Genomic DNA, 15,703 nt, shown 5'->3' on the forward strand with positions numbered 1-15,703 from the left:
GTCCGCACCATCGAAAAATTCAGACAAACTTAGAAATACTCTTTCATCCTTTCATTTAGTCTTATCTGATTGTAGAAACGAAGAAGAACAGAGATGGCTCCATCTCTGTCGATTGCGATGCTCTCGGTATCAACACGAAGAGGGCAGCAGTCATCAAGTATGCTCCGGAGGCAACCAGAATAAAAACATTTGCTAGATGGCCTGCCTCATCTCCAATAAATAGTAGTCTATTGTGCTCTGCCGGTGAGATATTGGAGAAAATTTTTAATATTTTGCGAATAAAGTACATACGAGAAAAAGCTTCTGAGATGCTTCTGTTAGTTTGTGCCATATTGTATTATATTTGTATGTTCAATACAAATATCATAATATCATAATATAAATCATAATTTATATTCAATTATGATTTATATTATGATTATATTATAATGTGAATTGTAATTATATTATATAGTTTATATTTAATTAGGATGAATATCCTGACAGAAAAGTTAATAAAATGAAAGATATTTGTAAAGCTTGAATAAAAAGTTTCTTTTGTTAGGAAATTTCATAAACTCGTATTTTAAGCCAGCTTGAAAACAGCAAATAATCAATAATTTGCCCTCATATGGAGCTGTAATGCCATGTCCCTCTTATTCTGCCATGATTGAGTGTCGCTCTTTAGACGGAAAACACACAAATTACGTGTTATCTTTTTACCATAGAAATTGCCTTAGGGACCAACTGCGCCTCACTTGTGGGTGTGCATAGGTGTTGCTTTTCAGCTGCTTCATACCCAGACATAAGCCTTGACATAAGGCATTGCCCACCTCTACTATAGTGCCCTATAAAAACATGATCTGTTTGTCAGCCCATCAGAGCACTATTGCCCTGGCGCAGTCAGGTGTCTCTATACTATCACTGTATGGAAACTTAGTGAAGTACTTCGCTGATGTAATGTTGCTATTTGAGATTTCTTGGTGTAAAATCCCTCATTCTGATCTTTTATTGGTCGATTTTGTAACAAGAAGGGTTCAATCTCATTTTGTCACAGACATTAATGGTAAACTGGTATCCAGTTTAGATTTTCTAACCTAAAAGTGATTTATAATAATTGTTCCTCATGATGATATTGACAGACAAGCACAGTTCAAACGTCTTCACCTTTTGTACTTTGCGCAGTTAATCAGACCAATAAAAAAGCATTTTAATAATTGAGACAGCGCTGACTAATGGCAGAGTGAAGCCTTTACAATAGGCAGGTCAATGAAATTAGTTTACATAAGTAAAGTTCATCCTCAATCCAGAAGTTTTTCTAGTGATGTGATTGCATGCTACCGTCTTCTTGTCTTCTCTTATGCCCAAGCATAGATTGAAATTCTTGGATCATTACAAATCTTTTTGATCAGGTTTTTATTACACGGGATTCGATGATAGTGTCCGGTGTTTCTACTGCATTGGAAGTCTGAAAGGCTGGAATGCTGGTGATGATCCATGGATAGAACACGCAAGGTATGTAGTTCTATTGCTAGATAGTCTGTTTATTGCATTTGTGAAAAAATGGTCATACACATATGGTCGAGTTATGTCAAGTAGGAACTGCTTTGTTTAAAATCTCATATTGGCCTATCAGATAAAAAATGAGAAAATTGTCTTTGGTTGCATAAATCACAAGATCATACTCGGGCTGTTTTTGCATTTGGTTATTGCATGTAACTCTGTGGGTGGGCGGTGTGGCTTTATGCTAGCATATCCTTTGTTTTCACTATTTTTTTTTGCCGTACACAAAAAGTGCCAACTTCTACCACAGAGCTGGTTTACGACAATTTTAATTCTTTTTTCAAAGCTTTCAAGCCAAAGCCAAAGTTTATGTCACGCTATCCTAGTATACAGACATACCAAAATATGTTTTACTTTGAATGCTTCATGCAAACTTCTCCATGTTTAGCAACTCTGTCATCATATTTGAATCAAAGCCACAATCTAGATGTGGTATGGGAACTACTTCGATGTACATGTCGTTATTATAAACCTTGTTTTACAATGTGCCATCATGCATTGTTTAGCCATATCTGCAATAGATTCATGTATTCTAACAATAAACAATGTATCTATTATCGTAAATGTACCATTGCAATCACAGAAGCTGTTTTATGTAAGCAAACAGGGTGATAAATTGCCGGGTTGCCTAGCAACCAGAGTGTTACATGTTAGCTGCATCTGTAATTTTATTTTGTGTATAATTTCTTACCTATCAAACTTGCACCTATTATTGTTTAGCTTTGTAGGGATTCTCTAAAGTTGTATTGTAAAATAGCCATCTTTCTAGCATTGCCTAGACACCTTATCAGGCCTTTAATCTTATAGATAATATAGGCCCTACATACTATCTTGCCTCGATGCTGGCCTTATTAAAGTACAAATTCCAACTTATCAGGTCATGAAGTTGCTCGGACAAACGGCCTTGAACAACTCTCACGTGTCAGTAAGGTCACATTTTTTAGCCTTGAGCTTTGGCCTCTGGAATTGAGTCATGAAAAACCCATAATCTTTAAACCTTTGCTCTATGGAATTCCAGCAGACATATGCTCTTCATAAGTATAACAGTATGTTAATTGTTTGCAATATTTTGCATTATAGCTGGTGGTATGAAACTGACAGAAGTTTGCTTTCAATGCCATGAATATGGTAAACCAAGCTTCTCTGATAATCTGTACAGTCCTAAAATTTAACCTGATGGACAAAGTTTATAGCAGAATAATCTATAATGTTTAAGCTCCATTGTCTAATTTAATCTCTTTGATATGTGATTTATCTCGCATTTTTGAGGTATTTGAACCAGGATTAATGCTAAAGATAAACTTTGTCATATTAGTTTCTTCTAAATGCTGTGTAAACATCTTAGTACCGACTACCAATTCTACCGGTCTACGCTAATTCTGTCAAGCAAACTATGTAGAAAAAGGTCTTTGTATCGGCACAGTTCCGTCGCTACCCGCACTTATGATATACAGCCCCCCAAAAGCCCCCCCCCCCGCCCACATGATCCCGTTGCCTATCTTGGGAAATGGGGGGGGGGGCGCTGTATATTATTGCCCACACCAAAAACTTTCACCAAAAAAGTTTCTTACTAAATAAAATAAGCAAGCTGCGTATGTGAAAAGATCTGGCAAAACCAACTACATTCCTTTAAGTCATGTACATTGTATAGTCGACTGTCAACGTTATCGAGTCATTATTGGTATCAAATTGTATAAAAAGATTCACTGGTCAAATTTGATTAGTTGATTCAAGTACTAAACAAATGGTCGAGCTATGCATAAGTACCTGTCCATGCAGCTCTGATTACACTTCATTCATAAATCCATCTATTACAAAAGATTTCAGGACAGGTTTTAGCAGATTTTATCAGAAAGTATTGGCATTTTTCTAACAATTAAAAATTATTGTTAGTGATTGAGGTGATCTGACTGCCAGGATGTTTCAAGATTAAAATTGAAAAAATTTAATCGCACTTAAAATGTTCAGATCATGCGAAAGTGCCATTATGACGTCTATAGTTGCAATGAGGCTGACAAAACAAAACCGTAACGCTGTAACTTGAACACAATAGTCGATATCAACTAGTCCAATGATAGCAACTAGTGATGTCACTTCAGCACTTGTTTTCTTCTGAGTGTTTTAACTGTGATCAAGTTTTGTTGATTTTAATCTTGAAACATCCTGGCAGTCAAATCATCTCAAACATCAAAAACAGTCGTAAATGATGAAAAATATCGATACCTTCTGATAACATCTACTGAAAATTTGTAAAGTTCATTTTGAAATTCTTATTAACAACAAAATCAGTGTTCGGATTGAAAAGTTCACAAGTGATTCAAATGTTAAACATGGTACTTGTTAAGGTGTATGACTTATGGTTGTTCCCTTGAAGGTGGTTCCCATATTGTTCCTACCTTCTGCAGCTGAAAGGACAACAATTTGTGGATGAGATTCATGCTTCAACATCAGAAGGAAACAAGGTTGGTCGAACTTGTGATTAGGGATGGCTTAGTCATTTATAAAGCTTTGTATGGAAGGAGTCTATGAAGTTGGTAGAATGAGTGTTTCGCAGAGAACACTTAAAACAGTATCAATAGTTTATTGGGCATTTGTACAGGGTTGAATTCTCCTACATAAACACTTTAATGCTGTGTTTTTGGCGTATAGCTTCGAAAGTTTGTTTCACATTTGATGTTAATTAAAAATCAAACCAGTTTATTATGATTAACTCATTAAATCATCATTTAGCAACAGATGATGCTGAGCAGCTTCTTGCATACAAGTGTTGGCAGCAGGGGCTGCCGTGAGGTTGGCTGTAGCTATTGTGCTACAGGCATGCAATGGTAAAGGATGGTAGCAAAGGGAGACAGGTGTGCCATGGTTGCGACTTGGTGTTGCGTAACAACTTTATGTTGTTTTGCTCAGACTTTGGCATAAATCACTAATCACTGATTTAATGATTATTTTAACTATTTTGATTAATTTGACATTTAACTAATTTGTAAAACAATGAGATGATTTCTATTCTGAAAAACATTCCCTAACAGTTTGCTGTTTAAATACTAATCTGGTTTTACATCATAACTGATGTTCTTGTATGTTCCATAGATCCAGTTTTTTTCCCGAAAACAGAGTTTTTCTATCTTGTCAGAACAGGCAAAAACAGCATAATTGACTAGACAGCTTTTGATACACTAATACAATTTTATATGGGTCGCTCCCATGCTCCCCTAGCCCTTCAAATTATAAGACCTTACATAGTATATCAGGAGTTGTCCACACGCTTAGTAATAACTCTGGCAGTCTAGTGAGCTGTTGGACATCATCAGGTGCGCGATAAAGCACAGTTAATAAGTATGTGCACAACTAATCTGAAATTTTTCAAGTTGGTTGATTGGAGCAGACATTAGTGTCCGTTTGCTCAGCAGAATATTTTGAGTACAAATTTCGTTTTATCTCCACCTCTAACCGTAGCTTCTGAAAGACAGGCAGAAGACAGGCACTACTCTTATTGTAGTAGAGATTGTAATCACTATTCGCCGGTCGTCACACTAGACTGATTTTTGAACATATATAGAAGGCTGAGTAGAGTTGTCCTTTCCACCGTTTGTCACACACTGAACATTCGTGAACTCTCTCAAGTTCATTTAAATTATTTGTATTTTGAATGTTGACTTTGAGGAGAAAATATAGAATTTATAGTTGAACAAGTGAATCAAAGTGTAATTTAATTTGATTATTTCTACAAGCAAATTTCTTTCTCATTTAAATTGATTAAAACATATTTTTGTCTGAGTTCAACAATAACATTTATGCCTGGTTCTACTTTGCATTTTCTAAATAGGGATATTTTAAAGCTATATTAGTAAGTTCTGTCGAATATCTTAATAACTTAATAAATAACAGTGTAATATAATAATTACCAAAGGAATTTGAGTAACTTACCTGGAAAGTTAGATCTTTACTAAAATCTTTAATAAAGCAATACCGCGGTCGGGTCAACTTAACAATCGTTACGCATGACAGTACTAGTCAACAGTGCTAGTTATTAACTCCAAACAAGCGCTGTGGGTATCTTAACTAATATAATGACTACTTGCCAAATTAATCCATTGTATTTCATGCAGCTTAATGATTAAGTTTGCAGCCACTGGAGGTCCTGAGATCAAATCCAGTGCCGTGCGAACATTACATTGCTAGATTTCAATTGCTTTAACTGGACACAGGATTTAGCAAAAAGACAAACACCGAGATTTATATATATATATATATATATAGAGATTATTCTTACATGTATATCAATTGTTTTCCTGAATGGGGCTGCTACTTTATGAATGAAACAGATTACACCAGCTCTTCCGGCTATTAACAAAGTATCAATTAACAATTTAATTACAAAGAGTTTTGGGATGGCTGTCTGGGAGCACTGGGAGCACTGGGAGCACTGGGAGTGCAGTGCTAATTTGGCATAAAGAGCTATCTACCTTTTTTGGGAACTGTACCCTGTTACCTGCTGTTCACAGATCAGGTGCTACAGACCACTAGACCTAGCCTGTCTTGACAAACTGTTGTTATTTGCGAAGTTGCCCCCCCCCCCCCCGTCGAGAGGGCGAGCAACAACTGCTGTTGCTCGCCCGCTCGACGGGGGACAACTCCGCAAAAATAACAGTTTTTCAAAACAGGCTACACTAGACCATGAATGCTTTAAAATGAGTGTTTAAATTTGTACCGTCATCAAAACATGCAATAACCAGACATTTATTTTAAATCAGTTGCATTAGTATATAATATATATTACATATAATATTAATAATATACTATTATAATAATATAATAATATTAGTATATATATGTATTTCTCAAAGTATGTCCGTGTGTAGTATGCCTGTCTGCATTCCGGCTATAGCTATTATTAGAATAACTACAGCTGGACAACAATGCTGACGCAATGTCATGGAGTACCGCCACTAGAAGCCTAGCAACTTACTGGAATTTTCCATTGGCAAGGTGCCAGGCTAATAGCTTGAAAGTTACAGTTGTTTGATTAAGTTTTAAAACCTTTACAGTTGTTTTCATTTTTCTCTTAATTTATTTCAACTACACAAAACACTTCTCTCATGATATTTAGTTTGAAAGTTAGAATGGGGAATGTTGTTATATGTTAAATACAAATCAATTGTCTGTCCAAAAACTTTTTTATTACCCGAGCAACGCCGGGTGGTACAGCTAGTAATGTAATATATATATATAATATATATATATTATCTATACATATAATATATAGATACATGTTCCAACAGCTCCATATGATTGTCAAAAGTCAGGAGCTACTGGTACAGGTAGTGTTGTAAATGTTTGGTGGATTGGAATGTTTGCTGAACAAACAAACTTTCATTAAGCCTGGTTTCCATATACGTCGCAAAGCACCGGCGACAACATTGCAGGCTATCAGCAATGAAATAGGAACCTACGAGTCGGGTACCGCCGAGAACCGCCGGTATAGTTGCCGGCGGCAACACAAGAGTTTAGCGCTGTTCAAATTTTTCTAAGAGCCGCAGGCAAAACCCTCCCGAAATGCACTGTACTGGTGAAGGTCAGCATTATCAAAACGACATGGTGAGCAAACATTTTTATACCATTATTAGCGATGCAGCTTTATGTGAACATAAACCGCCGAGCCTAGCATCGCAAGTGTTTTGCTGTGCAATATTACCGCCAGAGTCTCGCAATCAATATGGGAACCAGGCTTTAGTGTCAGAGGATAAACCTTGACATACCACTTTGCAAATTAAACCGTTTGCTATCCACACAGTCATGAAGTGAATGAATCAGTTGTCCTGATGTCTAAAACTTAACAGGCAATCTCTGCCACACCTGGTTTTAACTAAGAAAAATATATGTACAAGGAACATTGAGCGCAGCTATTACTATGTACCACGAAATACTGCCTTTTCCGAAAGTAAAAGTACAACACTTTTTATTAACTGTATTATTATTGCTATTTATGCAGGAATACATTATTGATAATGACCATAGACTGTCAAACCAGAAGTATCAGTTGCAGTTTTTCAGCAAATAAAATGGGTTTGTTGATATAACAGTCAAGAAGTATAACTGTATCAAATTGAAGTTGTGATCTGATATGTATGTATCAAGGTGAAGTTGTAATCTGATATGTATGTATAAAGGTGAAGTTGTGATCTGATATGTATGTATAAAGGTGAAGTTGTGATCTGATATGTATGTATCAAGGTGAAGTTGTGATCTGATATGTATGTATAAAGGTGAAGTTGTGATCTGATATGTATGTATCAAGGTGAAGTTGTGATCTGATATGTATGTATAAAGGTGAAGTTGTGATCTGATATGTATGTATAAAGGTGAAGTTGTGATCTGATATGTATGTATCAAGGTGAAGTTGTGATCTGATATGTATGTATAAAGGTGAAGTTGTGATCTGATATGTATGTATCAAGGTGAAGTTGTGATCTGATATGTATGTATCAAGGTGAAGTTGTGATCTGATATGTATGTATCAAGGTGAGGTTGTGACCTGATATGTATGTATAAAGGTGAAGTTGTGATCTGATATGTATGTATAAAGGTGAAGTTGTGATCTGATATGTATGTATCAAGGTGAAGTTGTGATCTGATATGTATGTATCAAGGTGAGGTTGTGATCTGATATGTATGTATCAAGGTGAAGTTGTGATCTGATATGTATGTATCAAGGTGAGGTTGTGACCTGATATGTATGTATCAAGGTGAAGTTGTGATCTGATATGTATGTATAAAGGTGAAGTTGTGACCTGATATGTATGTATAAAATGTAGTGCATTTATTTTAGTATAAACGAAGCACGATTAAAGAGACCAAGCAGGCCAAGGAGATCAACACTAAAAGATTTTTGGAAGAAGGTAACTCCTCACATGAGTATAAAAGCCGAGTTGGCCATTTTTAGTCGAGCATCATAGTTGTATGTCAACAGTTACAGTCGGGTCTTATATAAAGGAATTACCAGAGTATTTTCTATTAAGGACCTAAGGCTTTATTATTGCTCATCATAATCAACTTTTACTCATATGAGACTTTTTTAACTCCTTACCCTTTTGTTGTCCACAAATTTTTCCGTTTATACTTGAATGTTATATAAAAGTGAAGGGAATTAAAACCACATTAGAAAGAGGAAAACTGTAATTTAGACTTCCAGGAATCACGGAAAAATAGAAAAGAAAATTATTCTTGCTTTTAAACTGAAAAGCAAGATCATTTTAGATGTATGAAGTGAGTGATGGATTTATTTGTGCCCCTTCAATGCACAAATCTAGATCATCTGATTTATTTATGGATAAAATATTTGAAATGAAATTTTTCTTGTTAAAGTATAGCATGGGCTCCTCAGTTATGAATCTAAATGGTTATGTTGCGCGTTACGTCTAACAAAGTTCTTCAATGAGACTCTCTAACAAAGAAGTCTGAAGATGCTACAGGAAGATAATTGTATTTTTGTGTTTTTCACGAGTAATATTAATTATATTACTGTTTATCCTTTAACATCCTTCAGTAGACTGCGAGGATACCAGTATACATATTATATAGATTAGGAGTGGTGTGACTGTATTTTGGGGAAATGCTTGTTCATTGTGGACATGATAAATACCATACTGTGTTGGCAATGATCTTCTAACGAGTATATATAATACACTATATTACATAATATACATATATTCATAATACACGTTTATATACATGTGAAATATACAAACACTTTTAATATACATTCATATACATATATATAATATACATTTATTTTTAGTATACCATGTACTCATATACAGATATGATATAGTAATAGTTTTAATATACTGTGTATTCATATACATACATGTATATAACATACTAATAGTTTTAATATACTGTGTATTCATATACATATATAATATACATATATTCATTACACAGCAAGGCACATACCATTTTGAGAGGTTTACTCACTGATAATAATTCAAATATGAAATGATTTCCTATCAATAGTCAGTCTACTGATGTTAGCTATTTATAATAAGCCTGTGCTTTGAAACTCTGAAAGTGGCTACAAGGTTAACTCAATATATCGAATGATGTAATCTGCAGCAAATTCTATGTCTCTTGATGTAAATCGATGGAGAAAAATAGCTAGTAGCTAGACTCCAACTATATATTATTTAACAGAGATGATGAGGTTAGCTGTAAAACTTGGACACAAGCAGTCTACAGTAGCGAGAGCTGTAGAGCTCAACGGTGGGCCATTTAAGTCAATCTCCGAGCTGCTTGCGGACATATACAAGCGAGAGGAAACATCAAACCTTGACTTAGAGGTAAGGAACATTCAGTAGCTGTTCATGGTGTCAAAGTGTCGAACTAGGGCATAACCGATATAATCTGATTATATAACTAGTTTATATCAATTATATAACCTTGTTATATAATCGATTACCGTTAATCAATACCTAGTTTATATTGATTATATAACCTAGTTATATAATAGTTATATATAGTAATATATAATATACATATATTCATTATGTATTAGTCGATTATATAACCTAGTTATATAATCGACAGAATTTAATGATTGTATATACATGCTGCACTGATGAAGGTGAGCTACGTCATTGAGCATTCTTCACATTCTTTAATGATGCAATTTCCTGTGGACCAGATGACTGTTTATCTCTTGCATCATCAAATAATCTTATCTAATATAAACTATTTGGTAGCAGGTAATACCAAAGTGACAAAAGGGATTCCTTCGATTCCCAATGAGTCAGCAATTCCCAATGAGTCAGCAATTCCCAATGAGTCAGCAACGTCTGTTAAAAATGAACTTACGCATCATTTTGGTATTTTTTATCGGAAAACATCGGTAATTTTTTATTATTTGAGATCGGTTTTTATGCTTGAATTGATCTTACTGCCAGGAGGTTTCATAAAATCGATAAAACGATGTTTTACAATCGATAAAACTTGATTGCGGTTAAAATGCTCAGAAGAAAAATGTATGCCGAACTGATGTACTAGTAGCTCAGCTGCCTGTCGCTCTTGTTATTAATATCGGCTATTGCAATGAAGTTGTGAGGTTATGCATTTCTATTCTTATGTTTTTTGAATTTTAACGTTTTAACCGGCAGTCAGATCACCTCAAACATCAAAACCAATCGCAAATGATAAAAAATATTGATACTTTATGATAAAATCTTGTCTAATTTTTTTTGTAAAATTTTTAATATATGTTGTAGCCTCAGGCCCTTCCTAAAGAAGATGCTCCTAAAAAGATGGTTATTGCCGAAGAAGATGAGGCAAGAATCGTTACAGGTAAGGAACCATTTTTGTGGTCAGATATGGCTTGTTATTGTCATTCTTAATAAGGACAATTATGTTTCAACAATTGAAAAATGTAAAGAAAAATGTGCTTTCGTAGCAGAATTTTAAATATTTTTGCTATAGGATGCTATTTGCAAATGCAAATTAGCATTGCTGATCATGAATGACTGCTCAAGCTTGTGTACTAATTGGTTGAAAGGACAAGCTGAAGACAAACGTACCAGCACAAAGGAACTGATTATGCAAGGCAATCAGCTTATAAAATTACTTCATAAAATGAGACAAATATTAGAATTTGATAAACAGTATGCCGCCACGTGGACAAGGGATGCCTTACCACAAATAACTAGATTAGATTATTATATTAGAGGAGAGCTACAGTACATTTGACAGAAGGCACTGCTGTCGCAGTAAGACAACTCCTGCTCTAATAAACTATAATCAACTAATAACAATACGTAGAATTGTAACCTAGTAATAGTACAGCTATACTAGTTTTGGTCAAATATTAAATGTGTTACATAGTGCAGAGCCAAAACCTATACTAAACCTAACTAAAAGGTCTGTGATTGTGTCTGTAAGTTTAGCGTCAATAGCATTACAAACAAAATAAGCTTTGCACTTAAACAATTATCATCGGTGTTAGTGTGTCAGGCTACTAAGTTGACTGTTATGAGTTCGAGTCCCGTACAAAGCAGTTTTTGATCCTAGTCTCTAATCTCATTTTCCCGACTTTCATTGTAAAGGTTGGTGTGTGACATATTGCTTCCTTTTTGTTTATTAATCTTAAGGTGTTTGTTATCCCAACTTTGAAATAATTTCAAAATTATTTTGCACAAGCTATCATCCTTATAGCTTTTTGCATAGCTAATATAAAGCTAATATAGCTAACAGTATAGATAATATAGCTAATAATACAGCTAATTGAGTTACTATCATTATATCCACACAAATACTCCATTCACTTGAAAGTATTGCATCAAAACAGCTCAAGTGAAGGTTCGATATGCCTGTTATCGAAAACAATTTTAAATTATCTAGAAAAAAACTACTTTTCATTAAATTCTATACCCAATATTTTTTTTGCAGATGCTGTCCAGTACAAGAACGCCAGCAGTGATCTGAAAGCACCTGCAGGCTGTTGTCTAATCTGTTACAATAAAGTGAATCAGCCTGTCAATGTAAGTATAGGCACTTTAAAGAAGGTCATGTTTGAGGTCTTTCTTAAAATTTCTTTTAACTTAATCTTTTATAAACTGTCACTCTATGTATACAGAAAATCAGGATATGAATTTCATCTTCTTTGATAATGTGAATAAAGATCATAAGGTCATATATACATATAGACAAATTTCACAATTTCTATTAACGGTCCTGTTGGGTCATTTTCAGAAGAAACAATCTGTTAACATCATGTTAACACCATGTTAACGCCATGTTAACATCATATTAACATCATACTGTTAAGGAGAGTATTTTATGTAAAATTACCAAATTTCAGGGTATTTGAATAATAGTTTTCTTATCAACTGGCTAAAATGTACATAAATACATGGCAATGCTTCAAAAATGACAAAAGTGTCAGATAACTACTTGATGATGTATGTAAAGAAAGGAGCCTTGTTTATAAAATACTAGCACGAGTTCCTTAATGTTTCAACCAATCACAATCTATTCCCAGAATAAAGATTTTTGCTAGCGTTATGTGTAGGAAATATCAGTAGCACATTTTAGCCAGCATTGCATTGGTAATGTTAGTGGAACTATCGCAAAATCTACAAACTCACTCGCACATTGCCGGAGTATGTTATCTTGTAGAAGTTTAGAAACTTAAAAAAGGTATTATTAGAAATGATTAGAGAGATGCAAGTGAAAATAGTTCTTAGTCTTCCTTAACAATGGTTTAGTTTCATTCAATAGAATAGCCTTTAATATAATATTTTCTATATTATATTTAATATTATACTAATATTGTATTTTATTTTAAATGAAATACAAGTATTTTATTTTAAATAAAATCAATTAAAAACGAATTTGCCAGTTTTTGCCCGATTGTTCAACGTGTAAGATTTAAACGCTGGCTATTCATTGGTCAGCTGCAATAAAACAATTCTTTTTACATGAAATAAACGATTGAAACGGTCAGTGTATTTTGAGCTGTGATCAAATATACATTTTAGCCAGTGATAAAAGCACTAAGACTTCTAATGGTCCCATGACCAAACACAAGTGAAGCGATTTTATGGGAGATTTATGATAAATGCATATGCTCACACAACTCCCGAAAAATTATTCGTCAATGGCCGTTACCAAACCCTCGTACCGAATTCCCATCAACAAATTTAACTATTTTTGTGTAGAGTCATTTAAGTATAATAATGACACCAAACACATATAAACATATCTAAATATGTTACCAAATTTTTGAAAAGTTGACACAATATCCTAAAAATAACTCATCTGATCGGATTATACATAGACAGATTAATTTGGCCTAAAATCGCAATAAAAATTTGACAAGCCTTTTATAATCAAAATTAAGACCGGCCAACGAAATGCTGATAAGGTCGTGTGACAGAGAAAAGAACCATTAAGTCATGCGCATTTCACGAGAAAAAATGTTCACATTTCACCAGTCTATAGCATTGTCCAATTGCCAAAAGTTTCTGTAATTAACTTAGAGGTACTGAAACGTAATCGTTTCTTTTTTGTCGATTTTACCGGGCTCTGACATTTTGGACAATTATATTGAGTACTTTGGTATTCCAACTGATGTCCAAAGTAGTGAAAGTAAAGGCAATGGCGATAGTATTTTTCTAACGATTCTTATAAGATTATTACAATATTTAGCTGTAAGAATAAGTATTTGATTTTATAAGATTATTATAAGATCTAGTTATAAGAATAATCATTCGAATTTACAAGATCGAAGTATATAGTGACTGATGGTATTACTGTTATTATTTTTCTAAAGATTTTGTTGATGATACTGTGACTGTGCCCAATATCGCGGTACTGCCAAGCCGTTTTTAATATCTGCAAAATTAAGTAATAGGCCTACATTTTCTTATAGATACACATCTGTTTCTATGACAACCAGCTAAAATCTGTTTAGATTTTTAAATTCAGCATAATTTTTTAGATATAAATACAGAAATCTAGATAAATATCACAACTTTTTGATATTGGTTGCTATGACAAATGATATACAGCCCCCCCAGCCTGTGTATATTACACAGCAGTTTGCCATTTTTCTTATAATATTGCATTTCTCCTATTGCAGGGGAGAGATATAAACATATAATATTTTCCTTTCATTATTGCTGCTTGTTGTACATATTAAAACCCAGTACATTACAGCTACCATTGCAGCTGTCCTATTGCACTGTAGTGCCATTTGACTGCTAATGTTGCATTCCTCAACCAGCAGTACCATTTCTTTTTCCATTATCACTTTGGTCGTGGGCTGTACGACAGGGGAATTTCTAGTCTAAAATTTGGTGATTCTATATAAAATACTCTAGAAAAATAAAACAGATATACAATATCTTACGGTTATGGTTACAATATCAAGTATATTATCTAAGTTATTTATTATTATAGTATATTATTAGTTGATATCAAGTATACAAAAGTATATATAAAATATATAGTGTTAATAGATTGTTTCACATTTGACCTCAGAGTTTGTAACCGTAACTATCCAACGAATAGGCCTAAATTATTTATTGCGGACAGATAATAGGTATATTACCACATTTTATTATGTTATAAGTAAAGCTTGTTTTAAACTTTTTAAAGCATTCGCTGCTCAGTAAGGAATGCGCATACATATCTTTCTGCTCCTTAACCCAAAACTCATTGCTGATGGTAGTAAAAGGCTATCTGTGGTTTGTGTCTCTAGAAAATTGTCCTCTTTTCACACAAATAAAGCAACTCTATGTATGCTAAAGTTAGAAGTGATTTTTTATTTACCTTTGGCTGTGAGTGATAATTAAATCTTTATTCTGTATTTTTTAAGGCTAGCTATGTTGGTTTACCCTGCGGACACCTGCTTTATTGTGACAAATGCAACGCACAAGAAGTAAAGAGATCAGAAAATCCAGCGTACAAGTCAAAATGTCCTTACCAATCTTGTCAAGGTTACCTAGCATCCACATTCAAAACATTTTGTGCCTAAGAAATACTACATGTATAAGCACCAACAACCTTCCTGCTTTGATTTCGTTTCTTAGATCATTTTTTATTTAGTACCCAAATCCTTTTAGAAATTTCTTTTGCTCTGCGAAAGTATGAATTAACTTCATTAATATTCCAGCTTAATAAAAAATGACAAACAATCATTGATGACAACATCTACTCTTCTAGTGTCATAGAAAATAATACATAGGCAGCTTTACTTTTTTCAACGCATCTGATTTTGTTTCCGTAACCCTTATTCTTTTCATTTTCTGAAAATTATACTAATTTCATGTTCATCACTCAACTTTTAATTTTAAAAATTGAGCAGATTTTTGAATCCTGGTGATAAAATTCACTTGGTAAACTAATAACAAGTCAATCAGAAAACATTAGCCTGTATACAGCAGATAATGGTGTTTCAACTATGCAATGTTTTTTTGGCATACTTTTTTGATGTCCACCTGTTGCTTCAGATAAATGCATGTTGTATGTAATAATCACTGACCTCCTCGTTTGTGGTCAACATGCTATTTTAGATATGTCGATGCCTTTTACACATGAGCATGATCACACTTATACTGTTTTTTTCTATCTATATTGTGTTTGTTTTCTGTTTATGTTTGCTATCTATAAA

General features: G+C 33.8%; 1 protein-coding gene across 1 annotated transcript in view; it reads left to right on the forward strand.

The window, feature by feature from the left end:
* The window catches only part of LOC137408813 (uncharacterized), a 28,275-nt gene extending 13,163 nt beyond the window's left edge, over window positions 1-15,112 (forward strand). The window contains exons 8-15 of the mRNA XM_068095398.1: window positions 76-243; window positions 1,392-1,494; window positions 3,917-4,004; window positions 8,372-8,441; window positions 9,736-9,881; window positions 10,803-10,878; window positions 11,977-12,068; window positions 14,909-15,112. Coding sequence (XP_067951499.1) covers window positions 76-243; window positions 1,392-1,494; window positions 3,917-4,004; window positions 8,372-8,441; window positions 9,736-9,881; window positions 10,803-10,878; window positions 11,977-12,068; window positions 14,909-15,067 — 902 coding nt within the window. The 3' untranslated portion in view covers window positions 15,068-15,112. The remainder of the gene's footprint in view (window positions 1-75; window positions 244-1,391; window positions 1,495-3,916; window positions 4,005-8,371; window positions 8,442-9,735; window positions 9,882-10,802; window positions 10,879-11,976; window positions 12,069-14,908) is intronic.
* The last annotated feature ends 591 nt before the right edge of the window (window positions 15,113-15,703 follow it).

Source organism: Watersipora subatra, chromosome 11 (genome assembly GCF_963576615.1).
Source record: "Watersipora subatra chromosome 11, tzWatSuba1.1, whole genome shotgun sequence".
In the NCBI taxonomy this organism is placed as follows: domain Eukaryota; kingdom Metazoa; phylum Bryozoa; class Gymnolaemata; order Cheilostomatida; family Watersiporidae; genus Watersipora; species Watersipora subatra.